Below are 19,215 nucleotides of genomic sequence, written 5' to 3' on the forward strand. Positions count from 1 at the left end.
ACTTGCATGTTTTGTTTAATTTTGCTTTGTGATTTACTTTGTTCTGTCTTTTATTACTTGAAACCGCTTAAATCCTACTTTTCATGCTTCATAAATTCACTTTTGTTTATTAATAAACCCAGAGTAAGTGATTACCACTGGGGGAAGGGGGGCAAACAGCTGTGCATATCTATCAGTGATATAGAGGGCGGACAATTTATGAATTTACCCTGTATGAGCTTTATATGGAGTAAAACTGATTCATTTGAGGTTTAGATCCCATTGGGAGCTGGGTGTGTGAGTGCTGGAGATGGGTAACCTGCTAAGCTGTTTTCAGTTAGTCTGCAGCTTTGGGGGCATGGCTCAGACCTTGGGTCTGTGCTGCAGCAGGCTAGCGTGTCTCACTCAACAAGACAAGGTTCTGGAGGCCCAAGCTGGCAGGGAAAATGGGCTCAGAGGTAATTTCAGCTCATCGGGTGACAGTCTCAAGGGGATCTCTGTGACTGAACTCATCACAGTAGGGATAAGGTCCAGAGTGAGCAAGAGAAATTGGAGGATTGGGCCAAAAGAAATCTGATGAGGTTAAACAAGGACAAGTGCAGAGTCTTGCACTTAGGATGGAAGAATCCCATGCACTGCTACTGGCTGGGGACTGACTGGCTAAGCAGCAGTTCTGCAGAAAAGGACCTGGGGATTACAGTGGACGAGAAGCTGGATATGAGTCAACAGTGCCAACAAGGCTAACAGCATATTGAGCTGCATTAGTAGGAGCATTACCAGCAGATTGAGGGAAGTGATTATTCCCCTCTATTCAGCACTGGTGAGGCCACATCTGGAGTATTGCGTCCAATTGTGGGCCCCCCCACTACAGAAAGGATGTGAACAAATTGGAGAGTCCAGTGGAGGGCAACAGAAATGATTAGGGGGCTGAGGCAGATGACTTACGAGGAGAGGCTGAGGAAACTGGGGTTATTTAATCTGCAGAAGTAAAGAGTGAGCAGGGATTTGATACCAGCCTTCAACTACTTGATGGGAGGTTCCAAAGAGGATGGAGCTCGGCTGTTCTCAGTGGTGGCAGATGAAAGAACAAGGAGCAATGGTCTCAAGTTGCAGTTGGGGAGGTCTAGGTTGGATATTAGGAAACACTATTTCACTAGGACGGTGGTGAAGCACTGGAATGGGTTACCTAGGGAGGTGGTGGAATCTCCATCCTTAGAAGTTTGTAAGGCCTGGCTTGACAAAGCCTTGGCTGGGATGATTTAGTTGGTGTTGGTCCTGCTTTGAGCAGGGGATTGGACTAGATGACCTCTTGAGGTCTCTTCCAACCCTAATCTTCTATGATCCCTTCCTCTCTGTGGGCCAATCCTTGCTGTGTACGCCCATGTCTCCACCCCTGCTTTGTGCGCCCCCCCATAACATCCATCTCTTCCCCCCTGTGCTCCCATCCCTGCTGTGTGTGCTCCCCCTCCCCCATTCCTTCCTCCCTATGTGCACACCCCCCATGTGCCCATTGCTGCTGTGTGACCCGCATAACCCTCCACCCTTCCCCCCATGCCTCCATTCCCGTTGTGTGCACCCCACATATCCCCCCCCATCCCTTCTCCCCTATGGATCCATCCCTGCTGTGTGCACCCCCACACACACATCTCCCATGCTCCTATCCCTGCTGACTGCTGTGTGCAGCCCATAACTCTCCACCCCTTCCCTCATCTCCACTGTGTGCAGCCCCACATCCTCCCTGTGCGCGCCCCCTGACTCCTGTGTCCCCATCCCCACTGTGTGAACCCCCACATCCCTTCCTCCCTGTATTCTCATCCCCACTGTGCGCCCACATTCTTCCAATCTAGCCCAGCCATCCCTACCCCCTGCCCCCAGCTGCGCCATTTCCCCCACTCTCCCTGCACCCCATGACCCCCTCCACCATCCTGCCCTGGCCCTTGTCCCTTCCCCCACCACGTGCTGTGCCAGTCCATATACGGTGAAATGAAAGCAGCGCTCCCATTGGCTGGCTGGCCCGGGAGGCGGGGTCCTTGTTTGTGTTGGGGTGGGGGGCAGAGCCCACTGGGCGATGGGTCCTATTGCCGATCACAGCCCCACCCCTCCCACCGCTATCATCCCAAGTCCAGCACCTCCTGCCCAGAGCTCGGAGCTCTGCAGACAGAGCCAGGAGGACGGGACTGTTGTAGCTATGGCTGGGGGTGGGCGCTGACAGCCAGAACTCCTGGGTTCTATCCTGGCTCTGGGAGGGAAGTGGGGTCAACGTGTATAACTAGCCCAAAAGAAACACACTTTGGGCATGTCTACACAGCAGCTGGGAGGTGTCATTCCCCACGTGGGTATTCAGACATGTGCTAGCTCTGCTTGAGCTAGTACCCCAGTACAGTCCTGCCCAAGAACCTGGGTACATATTTGTGTGACTAGCCCAAGCTGCTGTCTGTTACCACGGCCACATGGCTATTTTAGCACGCTAGCTTGAGCAGAGCTTGTGCTGTCTGTTTACCTGCATTGGGAAGCATGTCCCCAGCTGCCGTGTTGACACATCCTGTATCACAAGCTAATTACCCCCACCCTCCCTTAGTTTCCCTCCACGAGCACAGTCCAAAAGGATCTTGGCAGTGAAATTCACCCCAGTGCAGAAGGAGCACCTTATAGAAAACACAGAAGAGGAACAGAACACTGTAAGATGTTTTCTCCTTTCACAGCTTATCGATAAAAATGAGGTGAGTTTATTTCAAGGTGAATGAGCAGACAGGAAACAGGGGCAGCTTGTAAATGTGAATGTGGTTTCCATTGCAACAATTGTGAGCTTCCTTTTTTGGGGTGAATTTTAAAAGCCTAATTCAACCTAAACCAGCTCTCTTCAGCAATGCAAGGTAAGCACAGACTGAGTTATATTTCAATTGAACTAAATCATATTAGATACAGCTTTACGAAGAGATTCTAAATCTCTTATTAGGAGAGAAGAGGAGGTCTGAGTTGTTTGTTTTTCTCCTAGAAATAGAGTGGCTGTAATCTCATAATTGTCTTTATTTAATATCCAGGTACATGTCTTGTAGTTAAACTTTAAGGAAGAAATTTTTTGCTGTAGTTTGCAGACATCTTTGCAGATCTACATATGGAAAGAGAACATAGAGAACATTGTAGTTCTAATGTAAACATATGGAGGAAGTTAAGTATCAGGGGGTAGCTGTGTTAGTCTGTATCCACAAAAACAACAAGGAATCCAGTGGCACCTTAAAGACTAACTGATTTATTTGGGCATAAGCTTTCATGGGTAAAAAAACCACTTCTTCAGATGGAGGAAGTTGGCATTGAGAAAAATCACTTAAAGGAGGACTTTAGTCCCTTTGCTGTGCACTTTATTGTTTGAATTCCCTCTCCAAACAAAACTCAGTGACTTTCCCTAAGCAATTGGAATGTTCTATAATCCCCTCTGCACCATAAACTCTTTAGTAACGTGTTCAGGGGAAACATTTTAAAAAGCTTCTTTTGGAAGTTTTGACCCAACTTTTGTTTTACCTCTCTGGCTAATGAATTGCAGATGCCACAAACGCCCAACTCGCTCACACATTTACAGCAATCTCTCAGACCTAGGTCAATTTCAATGTTTTAAAAAAGGCATTTTAAAGTTTATTTCCCATTGTTGATCATAACTGAAAATGTATGTTCCAGCAAAGGCTGGTGAATAACCTCTCAGCAGCAGCCGCCCTTCTGGGATACAAGGGTTTGTTCCAACTCAGCCGAGGCACTTCACTGCACCAGTGCTCATAATGGCGACTGTGGAGTGCCACAGAGGCGGTAATGGCCGGGGCTTGCCTGATTTCTGACAGGGCTACCTGCCAGTGACCAAACTGCTCTCTTTCACACACTCCTCCAAAAATAACATTTTTTTTTTCAAGTTAGCCCCTGGATCAGAACCATTATTTGGAACCGACGGTGCCCATGTGGCTGCTCCGTATTATCACTGATGGGTAAAGTGCAAAGGACACAACCTGAACCTGCCTCTTGCTGGTGTTTGATGTGAAAACTTGTCTAAAAAGCTTTGCGTGTCAGCCCAGAAAGTCTGGACGTCAGTTAACACTTTCTCCCCCAGAAGTGTAAAGATTTACACAGCGCTGAGATGATTTTCATCAGCCCTGGGGTTTATTTAGCTCTGCTCTCTGCCAGCTCTGCTCTCAGGACACTCAGCCAGTCCCTTCCCCCTGTTTTAAGCCCTAGGCAGGCACCGTTCCCTCCCCAGTTTCCCCCTGCTCCCTATCCTTTGTCTATTGCTCCCCTCCACTAATGTGGCCAGTTTCCTTATTACGTATAAGCACTCCATTTGTTTGTTTTCTCTCCTTTTCTGTGGTGGTGAGAGTCTGAGCAGCATGTCAGGGATGCAAGAGGGGACAGAATCTCTCCACAAAAAGAACAGGAGTACTTGTGGCACCTTAGAGACTAACAAATTTATTTGAGCATAAGCTTTTGTGGGCTACAGCCCACTTCATCGGATGCATAGAATGGAACATATAGTGAGGATATATACATACATACAGAGAACATAAAAAGGTGGGAGTTCCCCTACCAACTCTAAGAGGCTAATTAATTAAGATGAGCTATTGTCAGCAGGAGAAAAAAAACCTTTGTAGTGATAATCATGATAGCCCATTTAAGACAGTTTGACAAGAAGGTGTGAGGATACTTAACATGGGGAAATAGATTCAATGTGTGTAATGGCTCAGCCATTCCCAGTCTTTATTTAAGCCTAAATTGAAAGTATCTAGTTTGCATATTAATTCACGTTCAACAGTTTCTCGTTGGAGTCAGTTTTTGAAGCCTTTGTGTTGCAAAATTGCCACCTTTAAATCTGTTACTGAATGGCCAGAGAGGTTGAAGTATTCTCCTACTGGTTTTTGAATGTTATGATTCCTGATCTCAGATTTGTGTCCATTTATTCTTTTGCGTAGAGACGGTCTGGTTTGGCCAATGTACATGGCAGAGGGGCATTGCTGGCACATGATGGCATATATCACATTGGTAGATGTGCAGGTGAATGAGCCCCTGATGGCGTGGCTGATGTGATTAGGACCAGATTTAAAGGTGGCAATTTTGCAACACAAAGGCTTCAAAAACTGACTCCAACGAGAAACTGTTGAACGTGAATTAATATGCAAACTAGATACTTTCAATTTAGGCTTAAATAAAGACTGGGAATGGCTGAGCCATTACACACATTGAATCTATTTCCCCATATTAAGTAAGCTCACACCTTCTTGTCAAACTGTCTTAAATGGGCTAACTTGATTATCACTACAAAAGATTTTTTTTCTCCTGCTGACAATAGCTCATCTTAAGTAATTAGCCTCTTAGAGTTGGTAGGGGAACTCCCAACTTTTCATGTTCTCTGTATGTGTATGTGTATATATATATATATATATATATATATATCCTCAATATATGTTCCATTCTATGCATCCGATGAAGTGGGCTGTAGCCCACGAAAGCTTATGCTTAAATAAATGTGTTAGTCTTTAAGGTGCTACAAGTACTCCTGTTCGTTTTATCAGAGGGATAGCCATGTTAGTCTGGATCTGTAAAAAGCAACAGAGAGTCCTGTGGCACCTTTAAGACTGACAGATGTATTGGAGCATAAGCTTTCGTGGGTGAATACCCACTTCATCAAACGCATGTAATGGAAATTTCCAGAGGCAGGTATAAATATGCAGGCAAGAATCAGTCTGGAGGTAATAAGGTTAGTTCAATCAGGGAGGGTGAGGTCCTCTGCTAGCAGTTGAGGTGTGAACACCAAGGGAGGAGAAACTGCTTTTGTAGTTAGCTAGCCATTCACAGTCTTTTTTTAATCCTGATCTGATGGTGTCTGATGCTGTATCCTGTTCTCTTTGTGGATACAGACTAACACGGCTGCTACTCTGAATCCAATCTCTCCACAATGCACCTGAGAGATGGGGAGAGAGAGAGAGAGAGTGTGAGTGGGGCAGACATGTCCAGAGGTGACATGAGACTTGGCCTTGCCTTAAAATCACCTAAAACACAGGCTTTTGCCCACGGTATTTCAAACTTTTATGGGAGAGGGCCCCTGAAAATCTCACCTCTGGTTATATATTTGTAGAGTTCCCACAGCTCCTTCCTCTTTGTGGCCTACAGTCCTGAGATTGTGCAATCTTCGGAACAGACCCCCATTTAACCGGTTACATGAGAATATTATTTGTTTGTATAATTACTGGATGTTTCCTTATAGCTGTTCCTGCAACTTTATGATACCAGTAGGTGCATGGGGCTGTGTCTGCTCTCTGTGCATGCTATTAATTTTTCAACAAAGAAAAAATAAAATAAATGATCCCCATCTTAGCTTAAATCCTCTAATTTGCCATTTGAGATCCTTCCTAATATCCCATGATGAGTGGAGGGAAGTCGCTAACTGATGTCCTTGTGCAGTGACTGGGCAATATGCTGTCGTATGAGGGCTGTTATAAAAATCAAGGAAGCATTGAAGATCAGTTTTAATTGGAGATGTTTTAGTTTCTTTGCTGAGGAAATAGCCATTTGCTCAAAGCTTTTCTGTTCTTCCTCTTAGATTTTTGTTTTGTGCATCTGTGTTTGAGCACCGAGAAAACTGAGAGAAATAAATCAAACAAAGGCCTCCAGATCTACTTTGTAGCTTTCTGGCTAATGGTAAGTTCATCACTCTCTGCATTTTGTGCATTTTGCCTTCAGATGGGCTAATTACAATCTGATGTCATTATAGTTTATCCATTCGATTTATGGGGGCTGATCAGTATGTCATAAATGTTCAAAATACCCCTGAGGCTTTCCAAGCTAGCACTGGTTCTCAGGACACATTTACTCCAGGACACTGATGCACAGATTCCAGATTGTGCTAGGATACTTTCTGAATTAGGTATCCCACCCCAGTGTTTGGAAATCCCTTCAGATGATAAATACTATTCTAGCACATTTCATCCTAAAACGCCAGCTGGCTTTACAAACAGTAACTAAGCTGCATGACACCCCTGTGAGTTAGAGGAGCACAACTGTCCCCATTTTACAGATAGGGAAACTGAGGCACAGGAAGACAAAACGAGCTATCCAGTGAGTTACTTGTGAGGAAAAGCACTGAGGAGTTATAAGCCCCAGTGACCTGCTCTCACCACTAGGCTACCCTTCTTCCCTCTAGATAGGAATAAGAGTTGTTATTCCATATTAACTATTAATAATGAGACTTTTCACTGTATTTTAGTTTTTCCCCTGATACTGGTGATGGAAAACCAAAGCAGAATCAATGACCTGCTTCAAAGTGCCCTTGAGGATCTTCTTGAGGAAGACTTCAAAAGATTTAAAGACAAACTATCACATTCTGGCTTTAAGGAAAAAGGTACCATCCCCCGATGTCGGCTGGAGAAGGCTGACAGGATAGATACTAAGAACATCCTGATCGCATTCTATGGTGGAGATGCTGCAGTTGATGTAACCATAGAAATTTTAGCTAAGATCAATGTCAGAGGGTCTGCTGCTAAGCTCAAAAAAGACAGAGAGAAAGGTAAGAAATCTAAAGTTACTCTAAAACCTGGGAGTCTCCCCCAGGGCAGCAGCAACGGGAGCAGAAGGAAAAACAGGCTGATGGCAGGAATGACAAATTCTGAATCCCAGCTGGAAATGAGGGGGACTCAAAGCCGAGATGCCCACAGCAGATTTTCTGACCTGAACCCCTCCCTTTTCACCACTCAGCTGGCACAAGGGGAGCAGAGTCAGCCTGTAACTCTCCATCTGAGGAAATCCCAGTTGGGGGGCATCCCCAGTGGGTGTAGATCCAACAAAGCGGTGCAGAGGGAGTGTCATGGACAGAGGTGGGGAGGAGGAGTAACTAGAGTGCATCCCCAGCTGGGGGACTGTCCTTTGGGGACCATTGGGAGCTGGCAAGTTAGAACAGGTCCCAGGCTGCTGTAACCTGTGCTGCACCTGGGACATAGAATCAAGGATGAGTAATTGGAAACTGATCACAGCAGAGAGTCTGGCCCAGTAGATTCTCGCCAAACAGCTGACTGGCCCCAGGAGACCCTTCTGGAATTCCAAGCAGGAACTTTATCTTCGAGGTTATTTTTCACTGAAAACAAGCAAAACAAATCCAGTGTAATACAAACAGCCAAGGACCAGCAAACCTGGAGAGCTGCAGTTCCAAAGTCCCTCAGCTGCTTTTCAGTGTCCCACATGAGTGTAAGAGCCAGTGCCTATGGGGATCCACTCTTTAGTTAGACCCCATGTGCTCTCCTGTTCCTCTCACCCACAGTGACAGTGGAGCTCAGCTGGGTTGATTCTGCCCGGGGTCCCTGGGATGGAACGCTCCAGGGCTGGCAGTGGGGCTCTCCCTAGAGGCCGTTGGCATTCACTGCCCTGGATAGTCCCCCAGGGTATGAGTTTAGTATCCCCCAGAGCACAATGCAGGAAGCATTTATTTGTTGTTGACTATGAGCTCTGTTAAGAAGGCACGTCCTTGTGAAGTGACTGGGCAATCTCTCAGTTTGTATTTAAGTCTTTTAATCTCACAATCTGATGATGATGGAAAACATAACATCCCCCGTGGTGATCTAGAGAAAGCCAATGTGTTAGATGTGCCTCAAACCTGTTAGAATGCTGTGAGGAACATGTGATGGATGTAACCCCAGAAATCCTCAATCAGATCGACCTGAGACAGTCTGCTGCTAAGGTCATGGAGGAAACAAAGATGGGTAAAGAATCTAAAGTTGCCATGACTCCTGGGAAGCTCTTCTTCAATATTCCCCCTCCCACCAACCCCCCTACAAAGATACAGCAGAAGCAGGAACAGCTGCAGTCGGTTAATAGTACCGAGTAGGTTCCAAGACACAAGGGAAAGCCAGTGAGAGCCAGAGTGATTCAAAGCAGGCCCGCAGGATTTTCCTAGTGTGCATGTGAAATTAGATGTTCTGGAAACATACAAGTTGCTATATGGATACTGTTTTTAGATTGGATCTTAGTGGAGAAACTGAGAATGAGAAATGGGGGTGAGAGCAAGTGATCTGGGGCACTGGCAGTACAGGACCAGACTCCTCTGTGTTCTACTCCTTTGCCTGGTGCGATGGCACAAGAAGTGTAGCAGAAAGCGGAAGGGGAATCCCCAGCTAGCACAGAGCCTGCTCCTGTGTCACCATCTCGTGCAGTCCCTAGCACAGCAGGTGTGGAACGAGCACAATTCCTGCAGCTCTACTGACCCCGCGGGATCACAGCTGGCTGGTGTAATTTAGAAAAACCCTCAAGCTCAGACCATTTGAGAACTAGCCCCAGCCTCAGAATCAGGGAGCTGCAATCTCAGGGGAGGGAGAGGAGAACAGCCAGAAACTGCTATGGCTGCAGATATGATGCACAGCAAAGCACCTGCCCCTAAAGGGAGATCTCATGTCTTTTTGTTCCTGTTAGTGGTAGTTTCTAAAACTTTTTCCCATGAGGACAGCCTTTAAACCTCAAACCCATCACGAGGGGTGAAAGGATGAAGCAGCTGTCAGCATTTCTGTAGCAGGAGGCTGAAGGGACCTTAATACACCCAGTGTGCTTTAACAACAGAATTACATGGATCTGTTTGAGATGTACCTACAGGCTAATCCTTCCCATAGCCCGGAGGTCAGCTCTGTGCATGCTGCTGCATTTGTGATGGGCATGGGATCCATAGAGAGGGGGAGATGAGCTAGGGCAGAAAGCTGAGGAGTAGGAGTAAGGCCAGAGCAAGGCCAGGGTGGGATGTGGAAGGGAATGTGTTTTCCCCACCAAGTCCAATTGGACACGTCACTAACTGACCTGGGGCTGTATGGGCTGTTTATTAGAGCAATTAGGACCCTGCCTCCTCCCTCCACACCTGCATAAATGCCAGGTCCAATCTAGCCCTGTCCATGCAGGGGGAACCCTGGGACAATGTGACTCCACTGGAGCTGTGCTGCCAGGGAATGGGGGGGCAGGACAGGGTGGGAGGGCACAGGGCACGTCTCAGAGATTTTTGCAACATCATCATCATTGGGCCTCCTTGGGCCAGCATGACACCTCTTGAATGGAGATACAGGAATTCTTTGCGGTGACAGCAGCAGCAGAGAACTCTGATTTTGCTGGAAGAGGGAAACTGCTAAGGGACAAATATTAACTATTGCTTACATTTGTGAAGCTTTGACCTTTTACATCATTGTAACAACAAAAATATTGAAAAAACATAATAGATAAATTAGGTGACAACGGCATTTGAATATCCAATGTTTTGTGAATTCTTGAATCAAAGAAATGCTTTGGAGAGACTGGAACAAATGCTTTTAGGCTCAGAAAACTTTTGTCAGCCTTGCTCCTGGCCAGCAATGATCAGAGAGACATTCAGTCCTTTATTCCCAGCAACCACAATCTTCATGAGCTCCCTGGCATGCATGGGAAGTGTGACCAACAGAGTACAGCAAATTGTCAATAGAAAATTGGGTTTTTGTCAAACAGGGTTTTTTCTTTTTTTGGTGAAAATTATCTGCTTTCTATGGGAAAAAACTTTTCATATGAAAACAGAAAAAAATTGGTTGTGAAATGCTGCTGGAGTGCTGTATGGGAGTCATAGTTCAGGTGTCTCATGACCCCTTTCTTCTGTATGGGCAGGGCTCCCTCTCTGGACTGTATCTCTGATGATGCTCCATGGTGGCTCGGCAAGAGAGAAAACCGTGGTGCATCATGGAAGATGAAGTCAAGCTAGGGATCTTGGCCCCTAGAAGAGAATGGGAGCATGGGGGAACAAACCACAATTCCCATAACACATTGCAGCAGCATTTTTTTAATCAAAATTTTGGTTTTCAGCTGAAACTTTTTGGCTTTCAAGGTTTTGTTTTGTTTTTTCTACCAAAAACTCAACAATTTCCCAGGGGAGGGAGAATTTCTAACCAGCTCTAATATTCTCCCATGTGTGCTGCTCCTGCTCAGCAGTCTGTTGAGGGGAACAGGGTCAGGGCTCTACCTCCTCTCTGCTTCTCACTGCCCCTTTGGGGTGCTGGGTTTCCCCAAGGATACAGTTCCCATGCTCCTCTGAGAGCAGGTACTGCAATTATCCCCAATTCTTGTGTGGGAATTACAAGGGTGTGCAATTAGAACCATGTTTTCTCCCTCCACATCTCCATAAACAGCAGGTACAATCTAGCCCTGTTATAACAATAGCGTAAGTGACACTGTAGTTACGGGTGAGGTGGTAATTCCACGATAAACCCCTGGATAGGATTTTCTAACTTGTGCATGTAAAGCAGCAGGGCAGATTGGCAGTGACTTGTGTTTTTTCTCTCCTTTCCTTTGCAGTGTGTGGGTGCAGGTTGCTAGCCAGGATTATCTGGGTAGATCTCACTTAATCATTTCCCTGCCATTGTGGAGGGGCTCAGGCACTGGTGCACCTCGGTCCCTCCTATCCTCTGCCTGGGACACATAATAATCTAGTCTCCTGTGGACTGTAATACTTTGGTCTCATTTTGGTTGTTGGGTTTAGTGTTCAGGGGCTGGGGGGGTATTGAATGGAGGTCAGGTGGTTCCCTTCTGGCCTTAAACGCGATGGTATTATTGCAATTAATCTCCTTTGTTAGTTTTGCCACAGGAAAAGGTGAAAACATCAAAAGTTGAAGAAACAAGAAGGAATGACAGACAAGGGGATCTGGGACCCTGTGCAGAGATACATCACGCCAAGGAGCAGGGAGTTGATAATTTGTCTCTGAAAGGCTTTGGTAAGACTGTACTTAGAATACTGCAACCACCTCTTAGTCCAATTATGATAGAAAGATACATCTCCAACAAGGGGAACTCGGAGAACAACAATAAATGTAATTAAAGGACTGTACTGAGCTACAAAGAAAGAACAAGTACAAAACTGTTATGGCCAAAATATTAAAGAGGGACAAATCCCACACTGACACAGGCAGGACTCCTTCCTATGAAGAAGCCATTTGCTGTGCACTTATTGGGTCAATTTGCACTGTATTAGGAATTATGTCCGATGACAATTTGTAGAAATGGTCCACTGATAAATCATTTAATGCATTTTGGTTGGTCTATTTGCTCGTACTCAGGCTAGAACACATTTTTGTTTTTCTGAAGTGTGCTCATATGGTCTGGCCCTATGCACGCAGCCTGTAAACTGGTTTAATAGTGCCCATGGTTTAAAACATTTTAAAGGATGTTTTAACACTCTGAACATAGCATTCTGAAATGCTGCTGGAATGCTCTATTTGAGTCATAGTTCATGTGCCTAATGACCCCTTTCTTCTCTATGGGCCAGGCTCCCTTTCTGGACTACATCTCCCATAATGAAGTCAAGCTAGGGTTCTTGGACCATAGAGGAGAAAGGGCCTTCATAAGCAAGTCAGCTGTCCACTGAAACACTGTCACTCTACTTCCCATACTGCACTACTCAGGATTAGAGATGGGCCCCAACTAAATACCAGTGTCCAAATCCTGTCCTTCAGTGGTTGGAGTGGCAGTATCAAGGAATGGGGGTGAAGCAGAGAAGGGTATCTAGAGGTGAGAAAAACAGAAAGGGATTAAAAGAGCTAGCAAACAGGAGAGAAGAGAAAACATAAGCAAGAAGAGAAGTAGTTAGAAATAACAAAAGAAGACAAACGGTACTTACCGGGGAGAAAAGGAGGAGAATAGAAAAAATCAGACAAAACTAAAAGAAAATCAGAAGGAACAAAAAAAAAAGGAATGAGCTAAATTATCCTTATTCAGCAAAGCACTTGAGCAAATTCTTAACTTTAAGCGCATGCTCAAATCTCATTTATTGTAAGGGGACTTCAATCTGTGCTTAAGGGAATTGCTGAATCAGAACCAAGATGAGAGATGATCATGTACAAAATAATTAAACGATAAAAGACAAGAGACTAATTTTAATATGTAAAATTCTAGCAAAATGTCAAGTCACATGATGGTGGGAATGCTGGGAGGCCAGAAAGAATAGAATGTCACCAATATCTTGTCCTGTCCAACCTTTGGATATAACCGATGAATGGCAGTTCAAATGACCTCTGTTTGAACAACTGTACTCAGTATGTCTAATGCTTCATGCCATTTTCATTGAATTAGATTATCAGAAAAAATATAGAGAACATATACAAGAAGAATACCAAGTAATAGAAGATAAGAATGCTCGCATGGGTGAACATGTAAGTCTAGACAAAAGATACACAGAACTGCTTATTGTAAAGGAACATCGGCAGCGGGAGGAGAAAGAACATGAAATAATCACCAGAGGAAGGAAACACACAGAACTGATGGCTCACCAGACCAGTCTCACTAAGATTAATGTTTTATTTGATCCTAGTAGAAATCAACAAAGCCCAAAAACTGTTGTGCTGCAGGGAGCTGCTGGAATTGGGAAAACAATGACAGCAAGAAAGATCATGTTGGACTGGGCAGCTGGAAAACTCTATCAGAAAAAGTTTGATTATGTTTTCTATATAAATTGTAGAAAGATAAATCATGTTACTGAAGAGCAAAGTATTGCTGATTTGGTTTTAGACAATTGTCCTAATGGAGAAGGACCAATTAAAGAAATCTTTGAGAAGCCAGAAAAACTCCTATTCCTAATAGATGGTTTTGATGAATTGAGTTCTTTGCTAGACATTGATGAAGTTAGTCTGTGCACTGACCCATTTGAGAAGAAGCCAGTGAAAACTGTACTGTGCAGTTTACTGAGAAAGAAAGTTCTTCAAAAATCCTTCTTACTGATCACTACAAGACCAACTGCTCTGGAGAAACTAAAGCAGAATTTAAAATTTCCATGTTATGCAGAGATAATGGGATTTTCGGGAGAAGAAAGGAAAGAATATTTCTATAAATTTTTTTGTGATGAAAAGAAAGCAACACAAGCCTTTAATTTTGTCAAAGAAAATGAAATGCTCTTCACCATGTGCTTTGTCCCCATTGTGTGTTGGATCATCTGCACAGTTATGAAGCAACAGATGGAAAAAAGGGAAGATCTTTCACAAACTTCAAAAACAACCACCTCGGTATATTTGCTCTTTCTGTCCACTCTGCTAACTGATCATTTTGCTGACTCAATACAACAGCCTAAAACTACTCTGTGGAACCTTTGCTCGTTGGCTGCAGATGGAATTTTAGAACGAAAAATACTGTTTGAAGAAGGTGACCTGAAGAAACACAATTTATCCTTGTCTAACATTCAGTCTCTCTTTCTGAATAAAAATATTTTTCAGAAAGATACAGAATGTGAAAGTGTCTACAGCTTCATTCACTTGAGTTTCCAAGAGTTTTTTGCAGCTCTCTTCTATGTGCTAGAGGAAGATAAAGGGACAATGACAAAATCTTTGTCTTCTAAGAAAGATGTGAACAACTTGCTAAAAATTTATGGACCATCTAAAAATAATTATTTGATGTTAACAGTACGTTTCTTGTTTGGTCTCTTAAATAAAGAGAGACTAAATGACATGGAGAAAAAATTACATTGTAAAACATCTAAAATAAAGCTGGATTTGTTGAAGTGGTTTGAAGCAGAAGCTAAAAACATCTCCCTTCTGCCTTACAAGACCTATGGGGAACTACGTGACCAGTTTGAGTTGTTTCATTGTTTGTATGAGAGTCAGGAAGAAGAGTTTGCGAAAAGCGCAATGGATAATTTCCAAGAAATTAGATTGGAACACATCAGGCTTACAACAATGGATGAAATTGCTCTTTCATTCTGTGTAAAGAACTGTTGTAGTAAGCAGTCACTTTACCTGTGTAATTGTACTCTTGGGATTGGAGAACGAGAAGAAGGATGGATAGCAAAGCTACGGAAATGGTTATTTCCTCTGTAAGTATCACAGTTTATTTAATATTAATCAGTAAATCCTTAGAGTGACATCTCATCGTATCACCATTATAATGCCCCATTTTTTCAATGGATTATAAGATATTTGCAGATTTGTCTTGGTCTTTTCCTGTAAAATGAGGTTAAACTGTCCCTCTGGGCCTGGTCGGGTCGAGGTAGCTGAGTCAGAAAACCTCAGGATTGAAGGTTAGGCAGGAATAGGGAAGCGAGGGTTAAGCAGAAGGACCCAGAAACAGCTGGGACCAATTAGCTTCCTGGGAAACTAGCTTGGAACAGATAGATGGATGAGGAAGTTAGCTGCTCTGGGCTGGAGTGTTTAGCTAAGTACCTGTCTGCATTGAAGGAGCTGGACACCAGAACTGGAGCAAACATTTTAGCTTTGCCAGTTTTACCAGTGCTGTATAGAGGAGAAATGTAACCTCCTTGTTCCTATTATATATACTCCTGTTTATACATCCAATGATCCCATTAGCCCTTTCAGCTGCAGCATTGCACTGGGAGATCATGGTCAATTGGTTCTCCATCATAACTCCAAGTCCTTTTCAGAGTCACTGCTTTCAAAACTACAGTTCCATATTATAAGTATGCCCATATTCTTTACTCCTTCCATTTGACCTGTCAAAAGGCATGGTGTTTGTGTGGACCAGTTTACCTAGAGATCCAGAGAGCTCAATATAAGTGACCTGTCCTGTCCTACAGCCTAGTCACAGTAGCAAATGAGTTAGACCTGCCCAGGTCCTTGAGCACCTGAATAGCAAAAGGAAAAGGTATAAGGGCTAGAAGCTGGGTCTGCAGAGCCTGGGACAACTGATATTCCCACAGTACCATCAGGAGGCCATGCAGAGGCTCAGTTCTATGGAGAATAGGTGCTGCAGGAAGTACTGCCCAAGAGATCCAGAGTGAGGTACCGTGTGGCCCTCTGATTGGCCAAGTGCACTATTTAACCCCAGGGGTTGCCCCAGGAAGCTGTCTGGGCTGCCACACAGAATTTGGCCTGCTGCAGTGCCAGACTTTGCTTGGTCTCCTGATCTCCGGCCTCTGACTCTAGCCTGATTCTGACCCTGACCCTTGCCTACAGAACCTGGCTCTTGTGATTCATCCAACTCCTGCCTAGCAACTACTGTCCCTAGAGAGCAGATCTCAGCCCAGCTGTGACCACTAGGCCAGACCACCTACGTCCCAGTCCCTCACAGCCACAAACAATTCAGAAGATTCTCAAATGGAAGCTGACTGTAGCTCAGCTCCTGCTGCTCCTGGACTCTGCACTGGCACCAAGCTAGCTCCCTGAAGCCCTTAAGCAATCAACCCTTGTTCCCTCTCCACTAGCCTTAGCATCTTCCCGAAGGCGACAAGCCAAGCCATGCTGTTTCCTGCATTGCCCAGTTACTGGCCATGTCACGGGTGTTCCCCAGCCATTAGTCAACATCTTACAATACAGCTCCACCTTGCTGCTGATGGCAGTAGTGCTTCTGCATTCTCCCTCCTGGAGAGGAGAGAAATCGCTCTGTGTATGGGCTCTGCTGGGCAGTATCCTTAATTCCTTCTCTGTAATGTGTGCAGCACCCAACTGCGAGATGTCTCCTGCCCACCCCCTTCCCTCATCTTAGTTATGGGACAATGGGAAAGGGGCATTATTTGGGATAGTCTCCTCCTGCATAGATCCTACTCCTGAGTCAGGGGCAGGTGCTGGCAGCAATGAGCAATTCACAGGCTGCTGTCACTACTACAAAGCTTTAGGGTCTTTCCAGTGCTGCTCTCAGACCTGAGGATCCAAAGATCCACCAAATAGCGCATTAACTCACTCCAGCTCCTAATGGATCCAAGAGGCCAAAACTACAGACAAGGATCAGTGTAGTATATGGGAATCTGTGTCCCACCCACTGGGTCCTGGTAACTAGATCTGGAAGAAAAGGTTTTTTTCTGATGAAAAATGCTCTGTTTGTAAAACTGAAATTTTCCATGGGGATTTTAGTTTTGTCAAAAAAAAAAAAAAGATTTTATTTTGAGGAAATATAAAGTGGCTGCCTCCCTGAAAGGCTCTTGTGAGTTTCATTTTCTGTTAGTGAAATCGACAAAAGCTTTCCCAGAGGGCTGCTTTGGCAGTGTGCAGGGTTGTTCTGCCACCCCCTAGCTCTGGGGCAGAGAAAGGCAGAGGACCTGCAATGCATCCCCACCTCTCACCTAGCTTTGGGGGATGGACAGGCCTGTTGTTTTGATGTTTTATCCTGATTTGGGGCAAAAAATTGTCTGAAAAAGTGAAATTTTCCATGGAAAGGTCTACCCTTTTTTTCATCCAGTGCTACTGGTAACAGCTGTGTGTGTGGAAGGGGATTGCAAAATCTCTGTGCCACTAGAGATGAGTCCCCTTGACTCCAAATTAGGTCCATTAGCCTGAAAGCATCAGCATCATCTTCATGATTCTTCCCATGCCATCAGGGCAGAAGGCAGACATCGAACAATGCCAATCCTCCCTGTGCTGGGCTTCTTTTCCATGTCTTTTATATTCAGCTGTAATAATTACACTTCAGTCTTTATTGAGCTACAGAATGTGCCTCTAGGTCAGTCTCTCTGTCACTTGCCCTGGAGTCGACAAAGAGAGGCTTATTTTGGAAGCCTCTTATGAACATTCTTAAAAGAAGCCCCAAGTGTGTCTCTTTTTCCATATTGTATTGTTGTACAGTAGGTAGCTGTGCCCATTCTAGGACCTGTTCACTACTTATTCTGTCCATCTCTTTTATGTTGAATAGTCTATTCAGACACTAGCAATGAACTCTGTTTAATTTCCATTGAATGGACTTCCATATTGATGGATTTCAGTTTTGATAATTTTGCTAATCACATTGGACTTCCATATTGTTGGTATTGATGGAAATACAGCACTCGCTTCACCTATTCTGGGCTTTACATGAAACACAATCACCATTATCATGAATGAGGCTGCCAAGATAAGTAAATTTATTCCGTTTTTCAAGGCTTCATCTCTCAAATAGATAAAACTATTGGTACATACATTTATTTTGATAACTTCTGTTTTTAACTGATTAATAATAAGACCTAATTGCTTGGCAGAATTTGCAAGACCTGTCTTTCACTGCATATCTTCAACTCATTTATTTATAAGAAAAATGTCACCTGCAAAGTCAAGGTCTCCAAGCTCCCCATGTATCCACACACTGCCTATTTCCGTACTGACAGTCAGTCAAAGTCAATAGCAACTCCAAAAAAAAAAAGAGGCACAAGATACAACCTTGCCTGACACCAGAATTAACATTAAACCAGTCTGCTAACTCTTGGTTTATCTTTATTGTGCACAGAGCATTCTGATACAAATTTATAATAATTTGAATGATTTTGTCTGTCACTTGGGTTCCCTATTTACACTGTCAAATGTCTTTTGGGAACAATACTCAAGACTAATGGCAACTGCCATTTATTATTTGGTTCTAAAGCAGGGATGGCCAACCTGAGCCTGAGAAGGGGCCAGAATTTACCAATGTACATTGCCAAAAAGCTACAGTAATATGTCAGCAGCCCTCCATCACCCTCAGCCCCTGCTCCCAGTGCCTCCTGCCCACTGGCAGCCCCTCCAATTAGCGCCTTCCCCACACCTCCCAATCAGCTGTTTTGTGGCGTGCAGGAGGCTCAGAGGGGGAGGAGCGAGGTCACAGTAGGCTCAGGGGAAGGGGTGGAGTGGGGGCAGAGATTGTGACAGAGCCAGGGGTTGAGCAGTGAGCACCCCCCTGCACATTGGAAAGTTGGCATCTGAAGCTCCAGCCCCAGAGTCGGTGCCTATACAAGGAGCCTCATATTAACTTCTGAAGAGCTGCATGTGGCTCCGGAGCCACAGGTTGGCCACCCCTGTTCTACGGTCTACACAATTTCTACCTGGCCAAAAACCAGCTTACCGTTCTCTAAATCTGCTATATATGGCTTTTAAAGCTTGTCTACATGAAGACATCCAGGAAAGTTAATTTGAATGAACTAAAGACATAAATTTGAAGTGGATTAATTATACTATGTTAAATCCCTGCGGGGATGCTGCTATGCAGAATTAAAGTGGCCTTAATTAGCTTTAGTTTAATTCACTTCCAAAAGCCATTTAAATTCTGAATAACAGTGTCCACACAGGGATTTAATGTGGTTTAATTTAGCCACTTCAAATTCACAATTTTAGTTAATTCTGATTTAGGATGATTGCACAGAAAACTTTCCCTGGGCCTGAAAGAAGTGTATTCTTGTGCCATTTGTCACAATCACTCAAATCTTCTTTGTAAGGGAGTTTGATTAAGAACCCTCTTTCCCATTCTTCTGGGATATATTCCTTCTCCCTTGCCAAACTGAAAAGGCATAGCAGGATTTTCACTGAAAGAAGCAGCTCACCCATAACCCTCTTTTATATGGCCGAG

At 44.4% G+C, this 19,215-nt stretch overlaps 1 protein-coding gene across 3 annotated transcripts in view; it reads left to right on the plus strand.

Moving 5' to 3' along the window:
- The first annotated feature begins 2,157 nt into the window (after positions 1-2,157).
- The window catches only part of LOC101941180 (NACHT, LRR and PYD domains-containing protein 3-like), a 39,611-nt gene continuing 22,553 nt past the window's right edge, over positions 2,158-19,215 (plus strand). For 2 of the 3 annotated variants that reach the window (XM_065591892.1, XM_065591890.1), the window contains exons 1-5: positions 2,158-2,699; positions 6,554-6,651; positions 7,217-7,516; positions 11,571-11,708; positions 13,063-14,791. In XM_065591892.1, coding sequence (XP_065447964.1) covers positions 7,237-7,516; positions 11,571-11,708; positions 13,063-14,791 — 2,147 coding nt within the window. In that variant the 5' untranslated portion in view covers positions 2,158-2,699; positions 6,554-6,651; positions 7,217-7,236. Of the gene's footprint in view, positions 2,700-2,732; positions 2,853-6,553; positions 6,652-7,216; positions 7,517-11,570; positions 11,709-13,062; positions 14,792-19,215 lie in introns of those variants that run through there. The other variant, XM_065591891.1, reaches the window with a different exon arrangement.

The sequence above is a fragment of the Chrysemys picta genome, chromosome 4 (assembly GCF_011386835.1).
Source record: "Chrysemys picta bellii isolate R12L10 chromosome 4, ASM1138683v2, whole genome shotgun sequence".
Taxonomy (NCBI): Eukaryota; Metazoa; Chordata; order Testudines; family Emydidae; genus Chrysemys; species Chrysemys picta.